General features: G+C 41.8%; 1 protein-coding gene across 1 annotated transcript; it reads left to right on the top strand.

Moving 5' to 3' along the window:
• Positions 1 to 6955: 6955 nt before the first annotated feature.
• On the top strand, positions 6956 to 11118 carry LOC124683189 (N-acetyl-D-glucosamine kinase-like). The gene is made up of 7 exons (XM_047217753.1): positions 6956 to 7167; positions 7891 to 8038; positions 8352 to 8543; positions 9120 to 9248; positions 9684 to 9853; positions 10442 to 10572; positions 10845 to 11118. The coding sequence occupies exons 1-7, from the start codon at positions 6972 to 6974 to the stop codon at positions 10920 to 10922; spliced, it is 1044 nt and encodes a 347-aa protein (XP_047073709.1). The 5' UTR covers positions 6956 to 6971; the 3' UTR covers positions 10923 to 11118.
• The last annotated feature ends 5381 nt before the right edge of the window (positions 11119 to 16499 follow it).

Raw genomic sequence — 16499 nt, 5'->3', positions numbered from 1 at the left:
ACAATTGTTCTTTACATATTATTCCATCACTATTCTTTATGTGTATGATTGTTATGATGTCTTATATCACTTGATTATGATGCTAATATAACCAAACCCTAATAAGAACCTTGTTTGAGAATCATTCTAAAAGTGCAACCAACCCTAAAGAAATCTTTACAACTCATCAATCTTAAATCATCGGGATCAGGTTACGCTCGAGATGATTGCATCTCATACTATGCATTATAGCATCTTTGCCAGTTCTTTAAACATTGTCCTTACCGGACGATGATGGTATTTTAGAATTTGGAGTTCTCACGTATCGAAGCTTTTGCCTGCATAATCTTGCAGTCAAGAAAGGCAAGTTCATCACTTGCTCATGTCATCTGAGTATCTTTATCAAATTACTTGCAAAGTACTATGATTATCACTATTGCATAAAAACCAAAACCACTACTTTCATAACTATGAATATGACTATGTGGTGGGCAATGGAACCATGGATTGTGTTGATATGGTGGAGGTTCCATTGCAGGGGTTTATATCATCTAGGATTAAACAACAAATGTCGCCAGTGATTCTTGTGCCGTAATACCCGTGTTAACCATAAGATCTGGAGTGGGACGGAATAGTCAATTGTATTTCCACCTCTTGTATATCAACGGATGCGCTTTACCGTAGGCACTTGTATTCCAAAGGGGCAAGCGGCAGGTGGGAAGCCCTAAGTCCCCACGGTAGAGACCGTAGGCACTTGTCGCCCGAGGATCAAGCGGCAGGTCGGGGAAGCCCTAAGTCCCCACGGTATTGCGGTCTATGATGGGTTGCAGCTACCGGCGAAGGAGTTCATGGTAGAGACCTGAACTGTTGTCGTGGTCGGGGTCCGTCCCTAAGTGGTGTAAGTGGACCGACGAGGACCCAGGGTCGGAGTTTGCAACAACGGGTGGGTGTATGAGGTAGCGGAGGAATATGATTGGCTATGACCTTATACCGGGCCTCACACCAAAGGAAGTGTGGACGAGCACGCGGCTCGGTTGGCACCAAGGTTAAGATCTCTTATGGGTAAAGCAACACACCTCTGCAGAGTGTAAAGAACCGTGACTGTCACTCCCTGTTCGGGATATGGAAGCTGCGAACGCGGCCGGAAAGGAGCTCCATGAAGTTCTAGTAAACCGGTGAAGGCCGACGGACATAGTTCTTCTGAATAAAAGCAACCTTTTGAAGAAATGGTTATGAAAACTTGCATTGGCCTATGACTTTCTGGTCTATGGCTGTAACTAGTGCATGATACACTTATTTCCTAATATGAACTTGCTGAGTACGCTCGTACTCATTCTATCCCATTTGAACCCCCTTCTTAGATCAAGGCACCGAAGGAGAAACTACCGTGGAACTCGAAGACAAAGGAGTCAAGCTGCAACAAGATGAAGAATTCAATCAGAGAAGCCAATGGAGTCAACTTCTGCATCAGCTATAATGGAAACCTAGACTAGTAATAGAAGGGAACCTTTCCCTAATCCTAGCACCTAAGTAGCTAGAGTTCTATAGCAAGCCAATTTAGCTCTTAAACTTGAGTTAGCTATAAGATAGACTACGAGTCGTTCTTCTGGAGCTTTATTTGAAGTTTTACCTCACTGTAAAGTAGGAGGCTGTGTTGATCTTATGTAAACGGTTCGTGTGTACTTCTATAGACATACCTTGGACTCGCATATGTTTCTGTTGTACCACTCTGAGAGATGTAATATGAGTGGAACGGTGTTTCACTTGTGTTATGTCAACGACTTGTGTACTACACCATGCAGTGGTACGCTGGGTCATCACAGAGGCCCGCTTCTACAAGCTACCCAAGAAAAACATTGGTTGTTGATGGTCTCGAGCAACGAGTGTGCTGGAATCACGTCGCCATTGAAGACCCTAGCGTTCCGCTGCAGCCAGATGGAGTGCAGCGTGAGGAGAGCGCACGAACCGAAGGCACGTGGCGGGTATACGGTATAACCTATTTGGATGAGTGAACATATACATCTAGCAAACTTGTACTATAAGAATAATTGTTTGATTCTCTCGTCATGATGACAGAACCTTAACACGCCAGCTATGGACAACCTTCACGCCACTGAGGTATAAGTTCTTCGGGTGGTTAGTGTTGCAAGAAAGATGTCTGATGCTACGACATGGCATGAAAAGACGCTTGATCACCTACTGCTCCAGTGCCCGTTCTCCAGAGCCACCTGGTTCAGATTGCTTCAACGCCGAGGATGGACGACCGTGCATGGCATCGACCGATCGGAGTTCGTTGGGAGCATGGTGGACATATTCGATGGAGCCCCTGCCAGCGTCTTCGCACAGGCCCACAGCGTTGCATAAATCTGCGACAACTAGCTAACCGGAGTAGATCACAGGTTTAAAATAATTATTAAGGTGGAAGCGCTTGTCGTTATTTAGTCGTTTTGGCTATGTACAAATGGGTGTTTTTAATGATAAAAATTTATCTCCCTTGCGGATTATATACATGGGAACTGGGTTGATTCATTCATGGTCGTCTCTTCGGCGTATAAAGAATCACGACATATTTATGAAGGTATCTACACGGTTGGAAGACACTCTGAGGGATATTTTCAACATAGATGACAACGTAATCTGCAGAGTGGCCCTCCATCACCGTAGGGGTCTTTACAGTCTCTATGATGATGGCTTGTGTTAGGTCTTTTTCTGTTTCTTTGCTTAGAGAATTTTTTGACGTTGAGTGGCTATGTGCATCTTAGCTATATAGAGATTGGATGTCATGATTAAAACTTTTAAGTAATAAAACTATTTATGGAAAAAAATCTCATTAAGTATACTACTCCCTCCGGTCCTAAATATAAGCCATATAGTTTTTGGCACGGAAATTAAGAAACACACTTTTGGGAAAAATTACACCTTGTTTGGTTAGGATTAACCCTAGGCAATTAACGTGAGCTTATAGAGGACTTTGCATAAGCTAAGAAAACATAGTCGAATCACTAAAAATATTTTCCATACAAGTGGGGCAATGTATTAAACCTTATATTATGGAATTTTTCTCAAAACACTATATGGCTTATATTTAGGACCGGAGGGAGTATTATAAATTCATGGTTTACATTCACGGATGTAGAGTCTACGAGGATTTACATCTTTACGAAAAGTAACTAGAAAAAACTCGTCATTGGTGGGGTGACAAAAAGTCTTCCAGGGAGGGCTTTCTGCAATTTGGATATTAGCAATGGAGCATGGCAACAAGCAGCGAAGGACGGAAAACAATAAGGTAGGACGAACCTTGAATGATGTAAATAGAAAAATAGTCCTAAAACCATAATGATATATGTGGTTCAAACATAATCACTTATTAAAATAAAAATAAAAACACACTTGATTATAAGTAGAACCAAAAAAACATACTAATAATGGTAATTCAATGACAAAGTTTTACATTGAAAAAAATCTAATGTAATTTAAAAAATCAAGACGTTTGATTATCCCTCATTCGATGTGTAACTCAGTCTTGATTATTTTTGTTGCTGGGAAATTCTTTTCAATTGATGATGCCGCCACGAGTAAAACCAATATCATCTTAGTAGGGTGATAGTGCCATCGGAGAAAGGATGACATGCCTTTCAAATATCTAGAAATCTCTCAAGTCTCTAATTCTGCGAGTATGAATAATGAATAACTTAAGCTTATCTTGTATACTAAGATTACTAAGATTCCGTAAATGATAAATCTTTGTAATGCAAGCAATGTTATTCATATTGAACCTAAAATTTTAGTCTATGTTTGTACGTAAATAGTCTATGTTTTTTGTTTGTAATAGATTTTGTGTAGTGTTTACTAAACCAAGCATAACCTTCTTATATGGAGTCAGTTTCAACGTATGACCACTTCAATTTTTCAGAAAAAACACGCATATCTAACTGTATTCACCAAAAATCAAGGTAGAACGTCTTCCCTACCTTGCTCTACTGGGAGCTACGTCCCTGATAGCAACGATAAAGCAAGACAACGGTGAAGGTCCGTCGAGAGAGCATGCAGGCAAAATATGTGCTCAAATAAATTAGACAAAAGAGAGAAGGAAATGCATATCAGAGGGATTGATATCTATCTCAATCAGCAGGGAGGCCCCGTCGCCCGCTCGTTTAAGTGGCACGCATCGACTCCCCCTCGCGCGTCTGTATTGGGCCGACCTAGACACACAAGGAGCGGGTTCCTTTGACAGAATTTTCCTTTTTTATTAATAATATTTTTTTAAAAAAATTCAGATTTGAAACCATTCATATTTTTAAAAGAATACATATTTTAAAAGTCACGATTTGAATTTTTTGAATTATTAAATTATTTAAATTTGTAAAATTTCAAATGAGGAAAATATTCATATTTTAAAAAAATATTTTAAAAATGTTCAGATTTTTGAATCAAAAAATAAACCAAAAAGCAAAGAAAGAAAAAGGAAAAAAATAGAAGAATCAAAACCGACAGAATCAAAGAACAAGAACTAAGAAAAAAAAAGGGATAAACTAGAAAACCACAACGAAGAAGTTATAGAAACTTTATAAAACCGGAAAAGAACGAGGACACGTGCAAACGGTCCATGGCCATGGGCGGATCCAGCTTGTTGGCAAGGGGGGCAGCTGCCCCCCCCCCCCCCCCTCAATTGGTAATTCTCCTTGTAATAGTACTCCTAAAGAGTGATTTGCCCCCACTTAAAAGGAAAATTTACACCTATAAGCATATTTTTGCCCCCTCTCAATTTTGATCCTGGGTCCGCCACTGTCCATGGCCCAACTATTTCTCGCACGTGTGCCAGCGTATTAGAGCATTTATAGCAGATCTAGTAAATCTGGACTTGCAAACGTGTGAGTAGAGGGCGTGGTAGACCCGAATCCTGCCCTCGCGTGGGCTGCACCGATCAAGTCCCATATACCAAAACTTAAAATGAAATATTCACATATTCCGGTATCTAATTGGGGCCCGAGAACTTGAAAACAAGACTGCAAAGACCAATTTGACAAATATGACAATATATGGCATTGTTTCACAACATTGTTCACATCAAACATCCAAAAATATGTGTAAAACATCCTCTTTGCGCTGCATGTCAATGAAATAAGGATCAAGCAACACCATCGTTGCTAGTAGAACCTTCAGCGACATCACCGCTCGTCGTAGCATGATACATCCACTGCGACTGGCATCCACCGTAGCCGTATCATGATCACCTCCATCCCGAGTGGCATGCTCATGACTTCATGAGCTATCCTCCTCCTTGTAATGAGTTTCCTCATACCCCACAATGGCTTCATGAGCTTCCTCATACCCCACCATTTTTTGGTAAATAAATTCATGGTGCTTGGATCCATCGTGATCATCCTATTCTCCTCCGTAACAAGGTCCGTCATTGCCTTCTTCTATTCTAGAGATAGCCTCCTCTCCTCCAAATCACGAATTGCATGCCACCTTTCTTGCTTCATCTCATTATTCTTCCTAGCTTTCTTTGCTTCCAAAGTCTTGAGCGTCATGCTTTCTTTTGACCTCACGAACTCATCGATCTTCGAAGCCAAATTTGTTGCTTAGGCTTTAAGCTTCATCTTCTCCTTGGCCTTCTTATTTCCATATGGCTTCCCTTTGTTGACTCCTCCTTCCTCATCACTTGTATCATACAAACATAGCATAGTTCCTTTCTTTGGTGGCGTCTCTTACTCCCTCGATTTCCACTTCTCTATATGCTCGAGCAACTTCTAACAATGTTGTAGAGTGAATGATCTTCCTTTGGAAGGGGTCATTGCTTTGTACCTCTCCATTGTAATTATTTCCTACATTCAAAATCACAATCACACCAATGCAACATGCAACATGAATGCATATGTCTTGCAGCATAATCACAAAAAGTGCACTCACATAGTCATCGATGGAGACGCTGATCGGAGGTGCGTTCCAGACTTGCTCCATTGCTCCACTCCATCGGCTACAACTAGCCTTGATCACATCCCACCGACCTTGTAGGGATCGATAGGAGCGGTAGACCGGTATTGCAACGCGAGGCATAAGGTGAGAAAACTTCTCTTTGATCCGCTGCCAATATCCACGAATGAGAACTGGTCGTCATAACTCGGAGGCATTTTGACGAACACGCTGGCGGCGCCGACATCGTTGTCCTGGGATGCGCCGATTTCGGCCACTAGTGTAGCGGGTGGAGGAAGGCCGTTCATTTCGCGGTCCGCTGCCCCCACCCCCGTCAGCTGCCTTCGTCCACGTCACTTCCACCTCGCAACAAAGGGAATAGAAGAAGGCAAGTGATGAGGAAGGAGGTAGCCGGGGCCGCACCTCGCGCTTTCTATTCTTGGGAACGGCTGGGGCACCCGCAGCGGTGGTGGGTGCACCCGGACGAAGTGCGAGCAGCGTGGGGTGGTGGTTGAGGCGATTCCGGCAAGCGGCGGCGGGGAGGGAGATCAGCGGCGGCGAGACACGGATGCGGGAAAAGAGTGGGAGGAAACCGTGTCGGGACTGAAAATTTAGACCCATTTTTTTAAGGACGCATCGTTTTAGGTATTTGATCGGCACAAGAAATCAAACAAAAACATATTTTTACCGTTTTAAGCGATTTACGAGATCTACTAGAAATGGTCTTAGCTCCACGCTGAAACAATAAATAGGGTTTGCCCAATCAGCCGGTCAAGGGGACATTTCTCTAAGAAAAAGAAGATCATCATCCCAACAAACACTATCCATCGCTTTCCATTTCGGTGAATACCTAAGCATAGACTAATCATGGATTATCTGCCAATTTATCGGGAAACTGACAACCAAAGAAACCGATTCCTCCCAAACACAACATTCCAACATAATCGAAGACCTTTTCTGCACGGAAATAAAATAAAAATAAATAAAAGAAAAATAAGGATCTCCGCTCTCAGCTTTGAGCCTTTGACTCATCACCTGTCTCACACACCCGAGAAGAGAGGAACGGCCCAAGGGAGATGGGCAGCTACGAGAACGGCAATTCGCCGGCGGCCGCCCGCCGGGAGGGCGGCGTGATCCTGGGCGTGGACGGAGGCACCACGAGCACCGTCTGCGTCTGCCTGCCGGCCGCAATGCCGCCGCCGGAGTCGCCCAGCGCCGTCCCCGTGCTCTCCCGCGCAATCGCCGGCTGCTCCAACCGTAATTCCGTCGGAGGTACGTAGTAACGTTGACCTAGGTTCGCACAATTCGGGGGCGCTTGGATCATGCCCTGTGTGAAGAGCTGGATCTTGGGGCCTGCTGACCGGTCTCCGGGTTAAATCCCCGCGATTTGGGGTGTCCTTGCGTGCCACTTGTCTTGTGTAATCACGGCGAATTAGTTCTTGGATATTCCCCAATCCGGGAGAGGGTTTCAGGGATGTAGATGGATTGTCTCCGTAGCTGTGGTTCTGGATGTCCTGATTTATTATCAAACTGGCGTTCTTCTATTTTCTTGTAACTGTTCATCATGTTCGTTATCAGTTACACAGTTTCCTTGCTTCTCAATCATCTGATGAAGTTGTCGAAGAGAAAGTGCGGTTCCCTGTGCTAACAATGGATGTTGCCTCCAGAGTAGTGTGGTTGTTTTTATTGATGGTGTCATGGTGAACACATATATGTTATTTGGACTTTGTCAATCGCACTAAAACAATAGAAAATCACTAGGATATAATCATTGTTTAACTTCCATTTTGCATATAAAGTAAGGAGGGCCCACCAATGCTTATCCAAAATCTCTACCCAAATTGTGTGCGAGCGTCTTGCGTTGTGAAGTATGTAGTTGGATGAGAGTGCCTGTGATACTCCTTAATATTTTTTTCTCCATGTTGTAATACGGGCAGCATCATTTGGTCCAAGTCTTTGCTCAAGACATACTGATCGCTCTGTTTCACTTTCCAGAAAGCGCTGCACTGGAAACTCTAGAACATGTCATGACGCAGGCCCTCACAATGGCCAGCACAGATCATTCTAATGTTGTTGCAGTTTGTTTATCTGTATCTGGAGTGAATCATCCTTCAGATCAGCAGAAGATGCTGGACTGGATCCGGTACAGTCCTTTGTATACACGTCTTAAAATGCATTCCTCGCAAACAATTTGCTATATATCTTTGTTCACCACAACTACTTGATTTTAGTTCAGAGAGATTCTGAACGTTTACTGAATGCTCAAATGGTTTAACCATTTATTATGTACATTTCTGATGTCATGGAAGAGTTTTTGGTATTTTTTTTTTGCAAATGCACCAGTAAATAGTAACTCATCATTTGTTTATTGGCACATAATTCAGAATGCCACCATGCAAACAAGTCTTTTGTCAAATTTATCCTGTCATTGCTAAGTGAGCCCTTTTGTTATCCAGCACTCTATTCCCTGGGGATGCCAAGTTTTATGTGGAGAATGATGCGGTGGCGGCCTTAGCCAGTGGTACAATGGGAAAGCTACATGGTTGTGTATTGATTGCGGGCACAGGAAGCATTGCTTATGGGGTCACCAAAGATGGAAAATTAGCGAGAGCAGCTGGTGCTGGTCCCGTTTTAGGCGACTGGGGCAGGTGAGTTGCATTCTTCATGAAAAAAAGGTCAATAATGAATTACTCCCTCTGTCACATAATATAAGATGTTATGCAACATTCTGTAGGGTTTTGAATGTTGGGACAGATATACTATAAAAACTAGTTTCAGGTGCCCTTTACTATTTCCGCAGGGAGCTCATATATATGATTTCTAACATGAGAATGGGATAATGTTTGTTTATTTCTTAGGAAGTATGGATATTTATCTAGTGTAGAAATCCATAGCTATAATTGAGCATGACATGTTAGACTTTGTGAAGTATGGATATTTATCTAGTGTAGAAATCCATAGCTATAAATTGAGCATGACATGTTAGACTTTGTGTGAACAGTCATAGAAACTATTAATCTATCAAATGCACTAATATAATACTCTCTCCTGAGTCCTGACAAGTTGTTGCCTATATTTTCCATATTTCAAAATAAAACCCTACAGTAATGAATGGATGCAGTTTGAAAGATTCAACTATGTCTGCGGAACCTATCTATGTGATTACAATCGAATAACCTGACACAAAGGAAAACATAGTTGACTACATGTGTACATGAATGCAGTGGATATGGCATTGCTGCACAGGCCCTCACAGCAGTAATAAAAGCACATGATGGCCGTGGACCACAAACTAATCTTACGAGAGCGATCACTAGGAAGCTTGAAATTGCTTCACCAGATGAATTGATTGGGTAAGTCCTCTCACAAATACCCTAATGCGCACTAGTCTCTAGGCACCATCCTTTATTTGGGACTTCTTGGAACTGGTGGCTATTAGTACTGTGGTCACGTGTTACTTCTTGCCATCTAGAATGATTGCTTAATTGCTAAAGCTACATAACTACAACAAAGCTATTACAGATCATTAGTAGTATCTAGACAGACCTTTGCTATTACTTGTAGATGTTAAGCATTTTCATTTTCACTAGAGTAGTATAGTTTTTGTTCTCATTTTCAAATTTACCATGTTATTTTTTCTGAACTTCCGCATCCAGCAAATGTTTATAAACTCTTAGAAAGATCACATTATATTGCATAAGAGCCAAGTAATTCTTTAGCTGATACAACTATCAAGAGTTGGAATCCTGTACGTAGCTGTCATTCATTGTTTTACGTTTATGGCACAGTTGGACATATGCAGATCCATCTTGGGCCCGTATTGCAGCACTTGTTCCTGTGGTCGTATCAGCTGCTGAAGACGGCGATGAAGTAGCAAACACGATTCTACGTGAGGCAGTGCAAGAGTTGGCTGATAGCGTCGTAGCAGTTGTTCGGCGCCTTGCATTGTGTGGTGAAGGTAATTATGACGTTGATTGTGTAGCACCATCTGCTATTTTTCAACTAGTTCAGTGTTGGTTATTCCTGAAATGAATGGGTAATTGTACCTTCGCAAGTATTCCCGCCGATCTATAATAAGTGTCGCTGTTTTAGTTCAAATTGATCCATTATAACTTTCATGGTTTTAGTTCAAATTTGAACTAAAACCACGACACTTATTTTGGATTGGAGGGAGTAGCATTTTTGGGGTTTCGCTGATAAATTATCAGGCTTAATTTATTCCTGTAGATTTGGTCTCAACATGGCTGACACATCCGGTGCTCTATTTCACTCGACTATTAAACAGTCTGCTGGTTCCAACCAGGGAATTCTGGCATGTCTCAGAGATATTAGCTTTGGTGGATACCTACTGTACTGATATTTCCAGATATGGTGCACTGCACAAGTTGATTCATATCCCCGAGATACACCATACTTGGCACAAAGTGCGCGGTTTAGAAACTTGGAGCTTTGTAGTATTAGGCTGTTAACTGTTTGACTAGCGATTGGAACTGAGAGTAAATCATTTTTATTGTTTTTCACTGAAGGGCCCTTTTTTACTCTGCAGATGGAAAGGACCAATTTCCACTTGTATTGGTTGGAGGTGTCCTCGAAGGCAATAAGAAATGGAACATCAGCGGCGAGGTCATAAAATGCATTTCCAAAGTCTTTCCAGGTGTCCATGCTATTCGACCTGAGGTCAGTGTAAACTAATATCACCAGTTATGAAGAGTATTTATAGCCATGCAATTCCCTGGAGATTGAACACTGAGATTTTGGATGATTTTTTGGTATGCTATCAGTTCTGCTATTTTTTTAAATGTAATGCCAATGGCCCAGCTTTATATATGAAGCCACCGTGGCACCAAGTAGCGATACAACCACCAAGTAGCTGCACCAAGTAGTTCTGTTATTTGTAATCCAACAAAGAATGAGTTTGTTTGGCAAATGGTTTTATGATTTATTTCCAGGTGGAACCGGCAGTTGGTGCAGCATTGTTAGCTTGGAGCCATCTTCATAAAGAGTCCAAGCTGGAAAACGGAAGCTGATTCCAGCCTCGAAGAATGCCCATGCATGACGATGCTGGCCAGCCAAATGATTACCAGAACTGGATGGTTCCAAAGGCGCATCCACTTTGTAAAAAAAAATGATGCGTTCCTCACCAGCACCAAGTCGTCTGGCGTGTAAAGAGCGACGTGCGATTATAGTTGAGAGGAGGGGGGTAAAATTGTACAAAGAATTGATCACTGGTTATTTGCTTTCAGAGTGAGACCATGTACTAGTGCATCATTTATAGTTCATTCTCTAATGTATACTGTGACTCGTTCAGATTATTGAAATGCTGCTTTGCCATTTCACTTCAAGTATCCTACAATCATACTAGCAATTTACTAAGGAGAAGGCAATTGCGAACCAACCACTCACAAGTTTAATTACAACAATTTCAACTAATCGCAGCCTCCTAATTTTAGTTCATGTTGGATTTCTGCTTCTGCTGCTCTTAGTTCATGTTGGATTTTTGCTTCTGTTGCTCTGCGTCTGCCGCGGGAAAATCAAAGCCATTATCATCACCAATTTCTCCTTGAGCAGGGGAAGTCTCTCCATTAACTCCACCATCAGTACTATCTCTGACGCTGCAAAAAAGCCCACCTTAACCGGTGGATTTTTTGGATGGCACGAGCAAAAAGTACGTGCAATAGTTTTTTTGGCCAGCGAATCTTATTTCTCAGTGGCTATCAAGGCCAGCGGACATATTTAGAGAGAAGTCCAATTTACCCCCCTAAACTTGTCTCAAAGTTCAGCTTACAACCCTGAACTTCACTTTGATTCAACTTTCAACCCTGAATTCTAATAACGGTTCAGAATCACCCCTTGCATTGTTTTAATCCGGTTTTTCTTGTCACATAATGTGTTGTATTGGTGTTGTATTGGTAAAATAGTGCGTACACGTATTCTATGTCTTTAACTCTTCATCTTTAACTCTTCACCCACCGGAATAAAAATGCCTTCCCCGTGGCTCGCTGCGCTGCGTGGTGGTTGCCCCATGCTGGTGGAAGGCTGGGCACGACAGGTGATGTAGAGGGCAGACGCCAGGTGTTATTGTCCGATAGAGGCACCCCTCTGTGGTCGCCATGGCCTCGTTCCAGGGAGGAAGACGATCATGACGAGGCATGAGGTGATCATGCGATATGGAGAGAGAGGAAGTACATGTACCGTGTATGTTGTATGTTGATGAGTTGGCATAGCATATAGGGAGAAAAACGCTAACTGGCAAGAAAAACCAGTTCAAAACTTGTCAAAAAGGGTAGAAGGCTCAATTCGGAACGGTTTATAGAATTCAGGGTTGAAAATTGAACCAAAGTAAAGTTGAGGATTGTAATCTAAACTTTGAGACAAGTTTAAGGGGGTAAATTGGACTTCTCTCACATATTTAAGCCATGTTTTAGTCGACACTGGCACGAAATTGAGCCCTGGTAGGTGCCATACAAGAGAGACTCTTCTGTACAGTGCTACGGAAAAGGCATTTATTATTGCGCCGTCAATTGTAACCGCCATTAGTTGTGGGTCCTACACATGAGAAAGGCCAATGATGTCTACGGGTGCTTCTATTCTTGTAGACAGTGTTGGGCCTCCAAAAGCAGAGGTTTGTAGAACAGCAGCAAGTTTCCCTTAAGTGGATCACCCAAGGTTTATCGAACTCAGGGAGGAAGAGGTCAAAGATATCCCTCTCAAGCAACCCTGCAATCACGATACAAGAAGTCTCTTGTGTCCCAAACACACCTAATACACTTGTCAGATGTATAGGTGCACTAGTTCGGCGAAGAGATAGTGAAATACAAGTGGTATGAATGAATATGAGCAGTAGTAACGGCGCCAGAAAAGCGCTTGCTGGCGTGCAGTTGATGGTACTAATATTGCAGGAAGTAAAGATGCAGTAAAACATTAAACAAGCGATGATTGCAGTATTTGGAAACAAGGCCTAGGGATCATACTTTCACTAGTGGACACTCTCAACATTGATCACATAAATAAATAAGTTCTCTTCCTTTGTGCTACATATACTCTTGTTTGATAATGAACACCATTCGTTGTGTAGGGCTACAAGAGCACCTCAATGCCGGAGTTAACAAGCTCCACAACATTCGATATTCATGTTTAAGTAACCTTAGAGCATAATAGATCTTTGCAATCTAAACCGAGTACTAACATAGCATACACATCGTCACCTTTACACTATGAAGGGGGAATAAATCACATCAATACTATCATAGTAATAATTAACTCCATAACCTACAAGAGATTATGATCATAACCTACGCCAAGAACTACACGATGCACACACTCGTCACCATTACACCGTGAAGGAGGAATAGACTACTTTAATAACATCACAAGAGTAGCACATAGATGAATAGTGATACAAAGCTCATCATATGGATCTCAATCATGCAAAGCAATTCATGAGATCATTGTATTGGGGTACGAGAGAGAGATTAACCACATAGCTACCGGTACAGCCCTTAGCCTCGAGGGAGAACTACTCCCTCCTCATGGGAGACAAGCAGCGTTGATGAAGATGGCGGTGGTGTCGATGGAGAAGCCTTCCGGGGCACTTCCCCGTCCCGGCGGTGTGCCGGAACGGAGACTCCTGTCCCCAGATCTTGGCTTCGCGATGGCGGCGGCTCTGGAAGGTTTCTCGTACCGTGGCTTTTCCGTCTCGAGGTTTTAGGTCGAGGAGGCTTAAATAGGCGAAGAGGCGGAGTCGGAAGGCTGACGAGGCCACCACACAATAGGGCGGCGCGGCCAGGGCCTGGGCAGCACCGGCCACATGTGTTCCCCCCCAGGGCTCCCCTCTGGCGGCTCTCGGGTGTTCTGGAAGCTTCGTGGAATTCTAAGATGGTGAGCGTTGATTTCGTCCAATTCCGAGAATATTTCCTTACTAGGATTTCTGAAACCAAAAACAGCAGAAAACATGAACTGGCACTTCGGCATCTCGTCAATAGGTTAGTTCCGGAAAATGCATAAATATGACATATAATGTGTATAAAACATGTGAGTATCATCATAAAAGTAGCATGGAACATAAGAAATTATAGATACGTTTGAGACGTATCAAGCATCCCCAAGCTTAGTTCCTACTCGCCCTCGAGTAGGTAAACGATAACAAGAATAATTTCTTAAGTGACATGCTACCAACATAATCTTAATCAACAATATTGTAAAGCATATGAGATGAATGCAGCGATTCAAAGCAATGATGAAGACAATGAGTAAACAACTGAATCATATAGCAAAGACTTTTCATGAATAGTACTTTCAAGACAAGCATCAATAAGATTTGCATAAGAGTTAACTCATAAAGCAATAGATTCAAAGTAAAAGGCATTGAAGCAACACAAAGGATGATTAAGTTTCAGCAATTGCTTTCAACTTCAACATATATATCTCATGGATAGTTGTCAACATAAAGCAATATAACAAGTGCAATAGGTAAACATGTAAGAATCAATGCACACAGTTGACACAAGTGTTTGCTTCTAAGATAGAAAGAGGTGGGTGAAATGACTCAACATAAAGTAAAAGAATGGCCCTTCGCAGAGGGAAGTAGGGATTAAATCATGTGCTAGAGCTTTTTAAGTTTTGAAATCATATAGAGAGTATAAAAGTAAAGTTTTGAGAGGTGTTTGTTGTTGTCAACGAATGGTAATGGGTACTCTAACTACCTTATCAACCAGACTTTCAAGAGCGGCTCCCATGAAGGACGTTATCTCTACCAGCAAGGTAGATCATCCCTCTTCTCTTTTGTTTACACATGTACTTTAGTTTAGTTTTTATTTATTTATGGATGACACTCCTCCCAACCTTTTGCTTACACAAGCCATGGCTAACCGAATCCTCGGGCGCCTTCCAACATTCACATACCATGGAGGAGTGTCTATTTGCAAATTTAAGTTGCTTACTGATGAATCAGAGAAAAACATGTGAAGAGAATTATTAATGCAAGTTGTAATTAATTGGGGCTGGGAACCCCATTGCCAGCTCTTCTTGCAAAATTATTGGATAAGCGGATGAGCCACTAGTCCATTGTGAAAGTCTATCAAAAGTAAATGACAAGATCGAAAGATAAAACACCACATACTTCCTCATGAGCTATAAAACATTGACACAAATAAGAGATAATAGCTTTTGAATTGTTTAAAGGTAGCACATGAAGTATTTTTTTGGAATGGCAGAGAAATACCATGTGGTAGGTAGGTATGGTGGACACAAATGGCATAGTTTTTGGCTCAAGGATTTGGATGCACGAGAAGAATTCCCTCTCAGTACAAGGCTAGGCTAGCAAGGTTGTTTGAAGCAAACTCAAGTATAAAACGGTACAGCAAGACTCACATATGAACATATTGTAAACATTATAAGACTTTACATCGTCTTCCTTGTTGTTCAAACACCTTAACCAGAAAATATCTAGACTCTAGAGACCAATCATGCAAACCAAATTTTAACAAGCTCTATGTAGTTCTTCATTAATAGGTGCAAAGTACATGATGCAAGAGCTTAAACATGATCTATATGAGCACAACAATTGCCAAGTATCAAATTATTCAAGACATTATACCAATTACCACATGCAACATTTTCTGTTTCCAACCATATAACAATGAACGAAGCAGTTTCAACCTTCGCCATGAACATTAAAAGCTAAGAATACATGTGTTCATACGAACCATCGGAGCGTGTCTCTCTCCCACACAAGGATGAACTTATTCAAACATAAACAAAAACAAACAGACGCTCCAAGTAAAGTACATAAGATGTGGCTGAATAAAAATATAGTTTCAAGAGAAGAAACCTGATAAGTTGTCGATGAAGAAGGGGATGCCCCTTGGGCATCCCCAAGCTTAGACGCTTGAGTCTTCTTGAAATATGCAGGGATGAACCACCGGGGCATCCCCAAGCTTAGACTTTTCACTCTTCTTGATCGTAGTATATCATCCTCCTCTCTTGACCCTTGAAAACTTCCTCCACACCAAACTCAAAACAAACTCATTAGAGGGTTAGTGCATAATCAAAAATTCACATGTTCAGAGGTGACACAATCATTCTTAACATTTCTGGACATTGCACCAAGCTACCTGGAAGTCAATGGAACAAAGAAATCCATTCAACACAGCAAAAGAGGCAATGCGAAATAAAAGGCAGAATCTGTCAAAACAGAACAGTCCATAAAGACGAATTTTAAAGTGGCACCAGACTTGCTCAGATGAAAATGCCCAAATTGAATGAAAGTTGCGTACATATCGGAGGATCACGCACGTAAATTGGCAGATTTTTCTGAGTTACCTACAGAGAACCCTGCCCAAATTCGTGACGCAGTACAATCTGTTTCTGCGCAGTAATCCAAATCTAGTATCAACCCTATTATCAAAGACTTTACTTGGCACAACAATGCAATAAAATAAGATAAGGAGAGGTTGCTACAGTAGTAACAACTTCCAAGACACAAATATAAAAAAAAGTACTGTAGTAAAATAAACACATGGGTTATCTCCCAAGAAGTTCTTTCTTTATAGCCATTAAGATGGACTCAGTAATTTCAATGATGCACTCCATAGAAATAAGAGTTG

Source organism: Lolium rigidum, chromosome 1, assembly GCF_022539505.1.
Source record: "Lolium rigidum isolate FL_2022 chromosome 1, APGP_CSIRO_Lrig_0.1, whole genome shotgun sequence".
NCBI lineage: Eukaryota > Viridiplantae > Streptophyta > Magnoliopsida > Poales > Poaceae > Lolium > Lolium rigidum.
This window is presented reverse-complemented; position numbering and strand designations above follow the sequence as displayed.

What these genes read in the sequence shown, in the direction of transcription:
- LOC124683189 (XM_047217753.1), top strand. Translation starts at nt 6,972, where the DNA reads ATGGGCAGCTACGAGAACGGCAATTCGCCGGCGGCCGCCCGCCGGGAG. An exon ending in CAACCGTAATTCCGTCGGAG is followed by an intron (nt 7,168 to 7,890) that starts GTACGTAGTAAC and finishes TTCACTTTCCAG; the next exon opens with AAAGCGCTGCACTGGAAACT. An exon ending in CCTTGCATTGTGTGGTGAAG is followed by an intron (nt 9,854 to 10,441) that starts GTAATTATGACG and finishes TTTACTCTGCAG; the next exon opens with ATGGAAAGGACCAATTTCCA.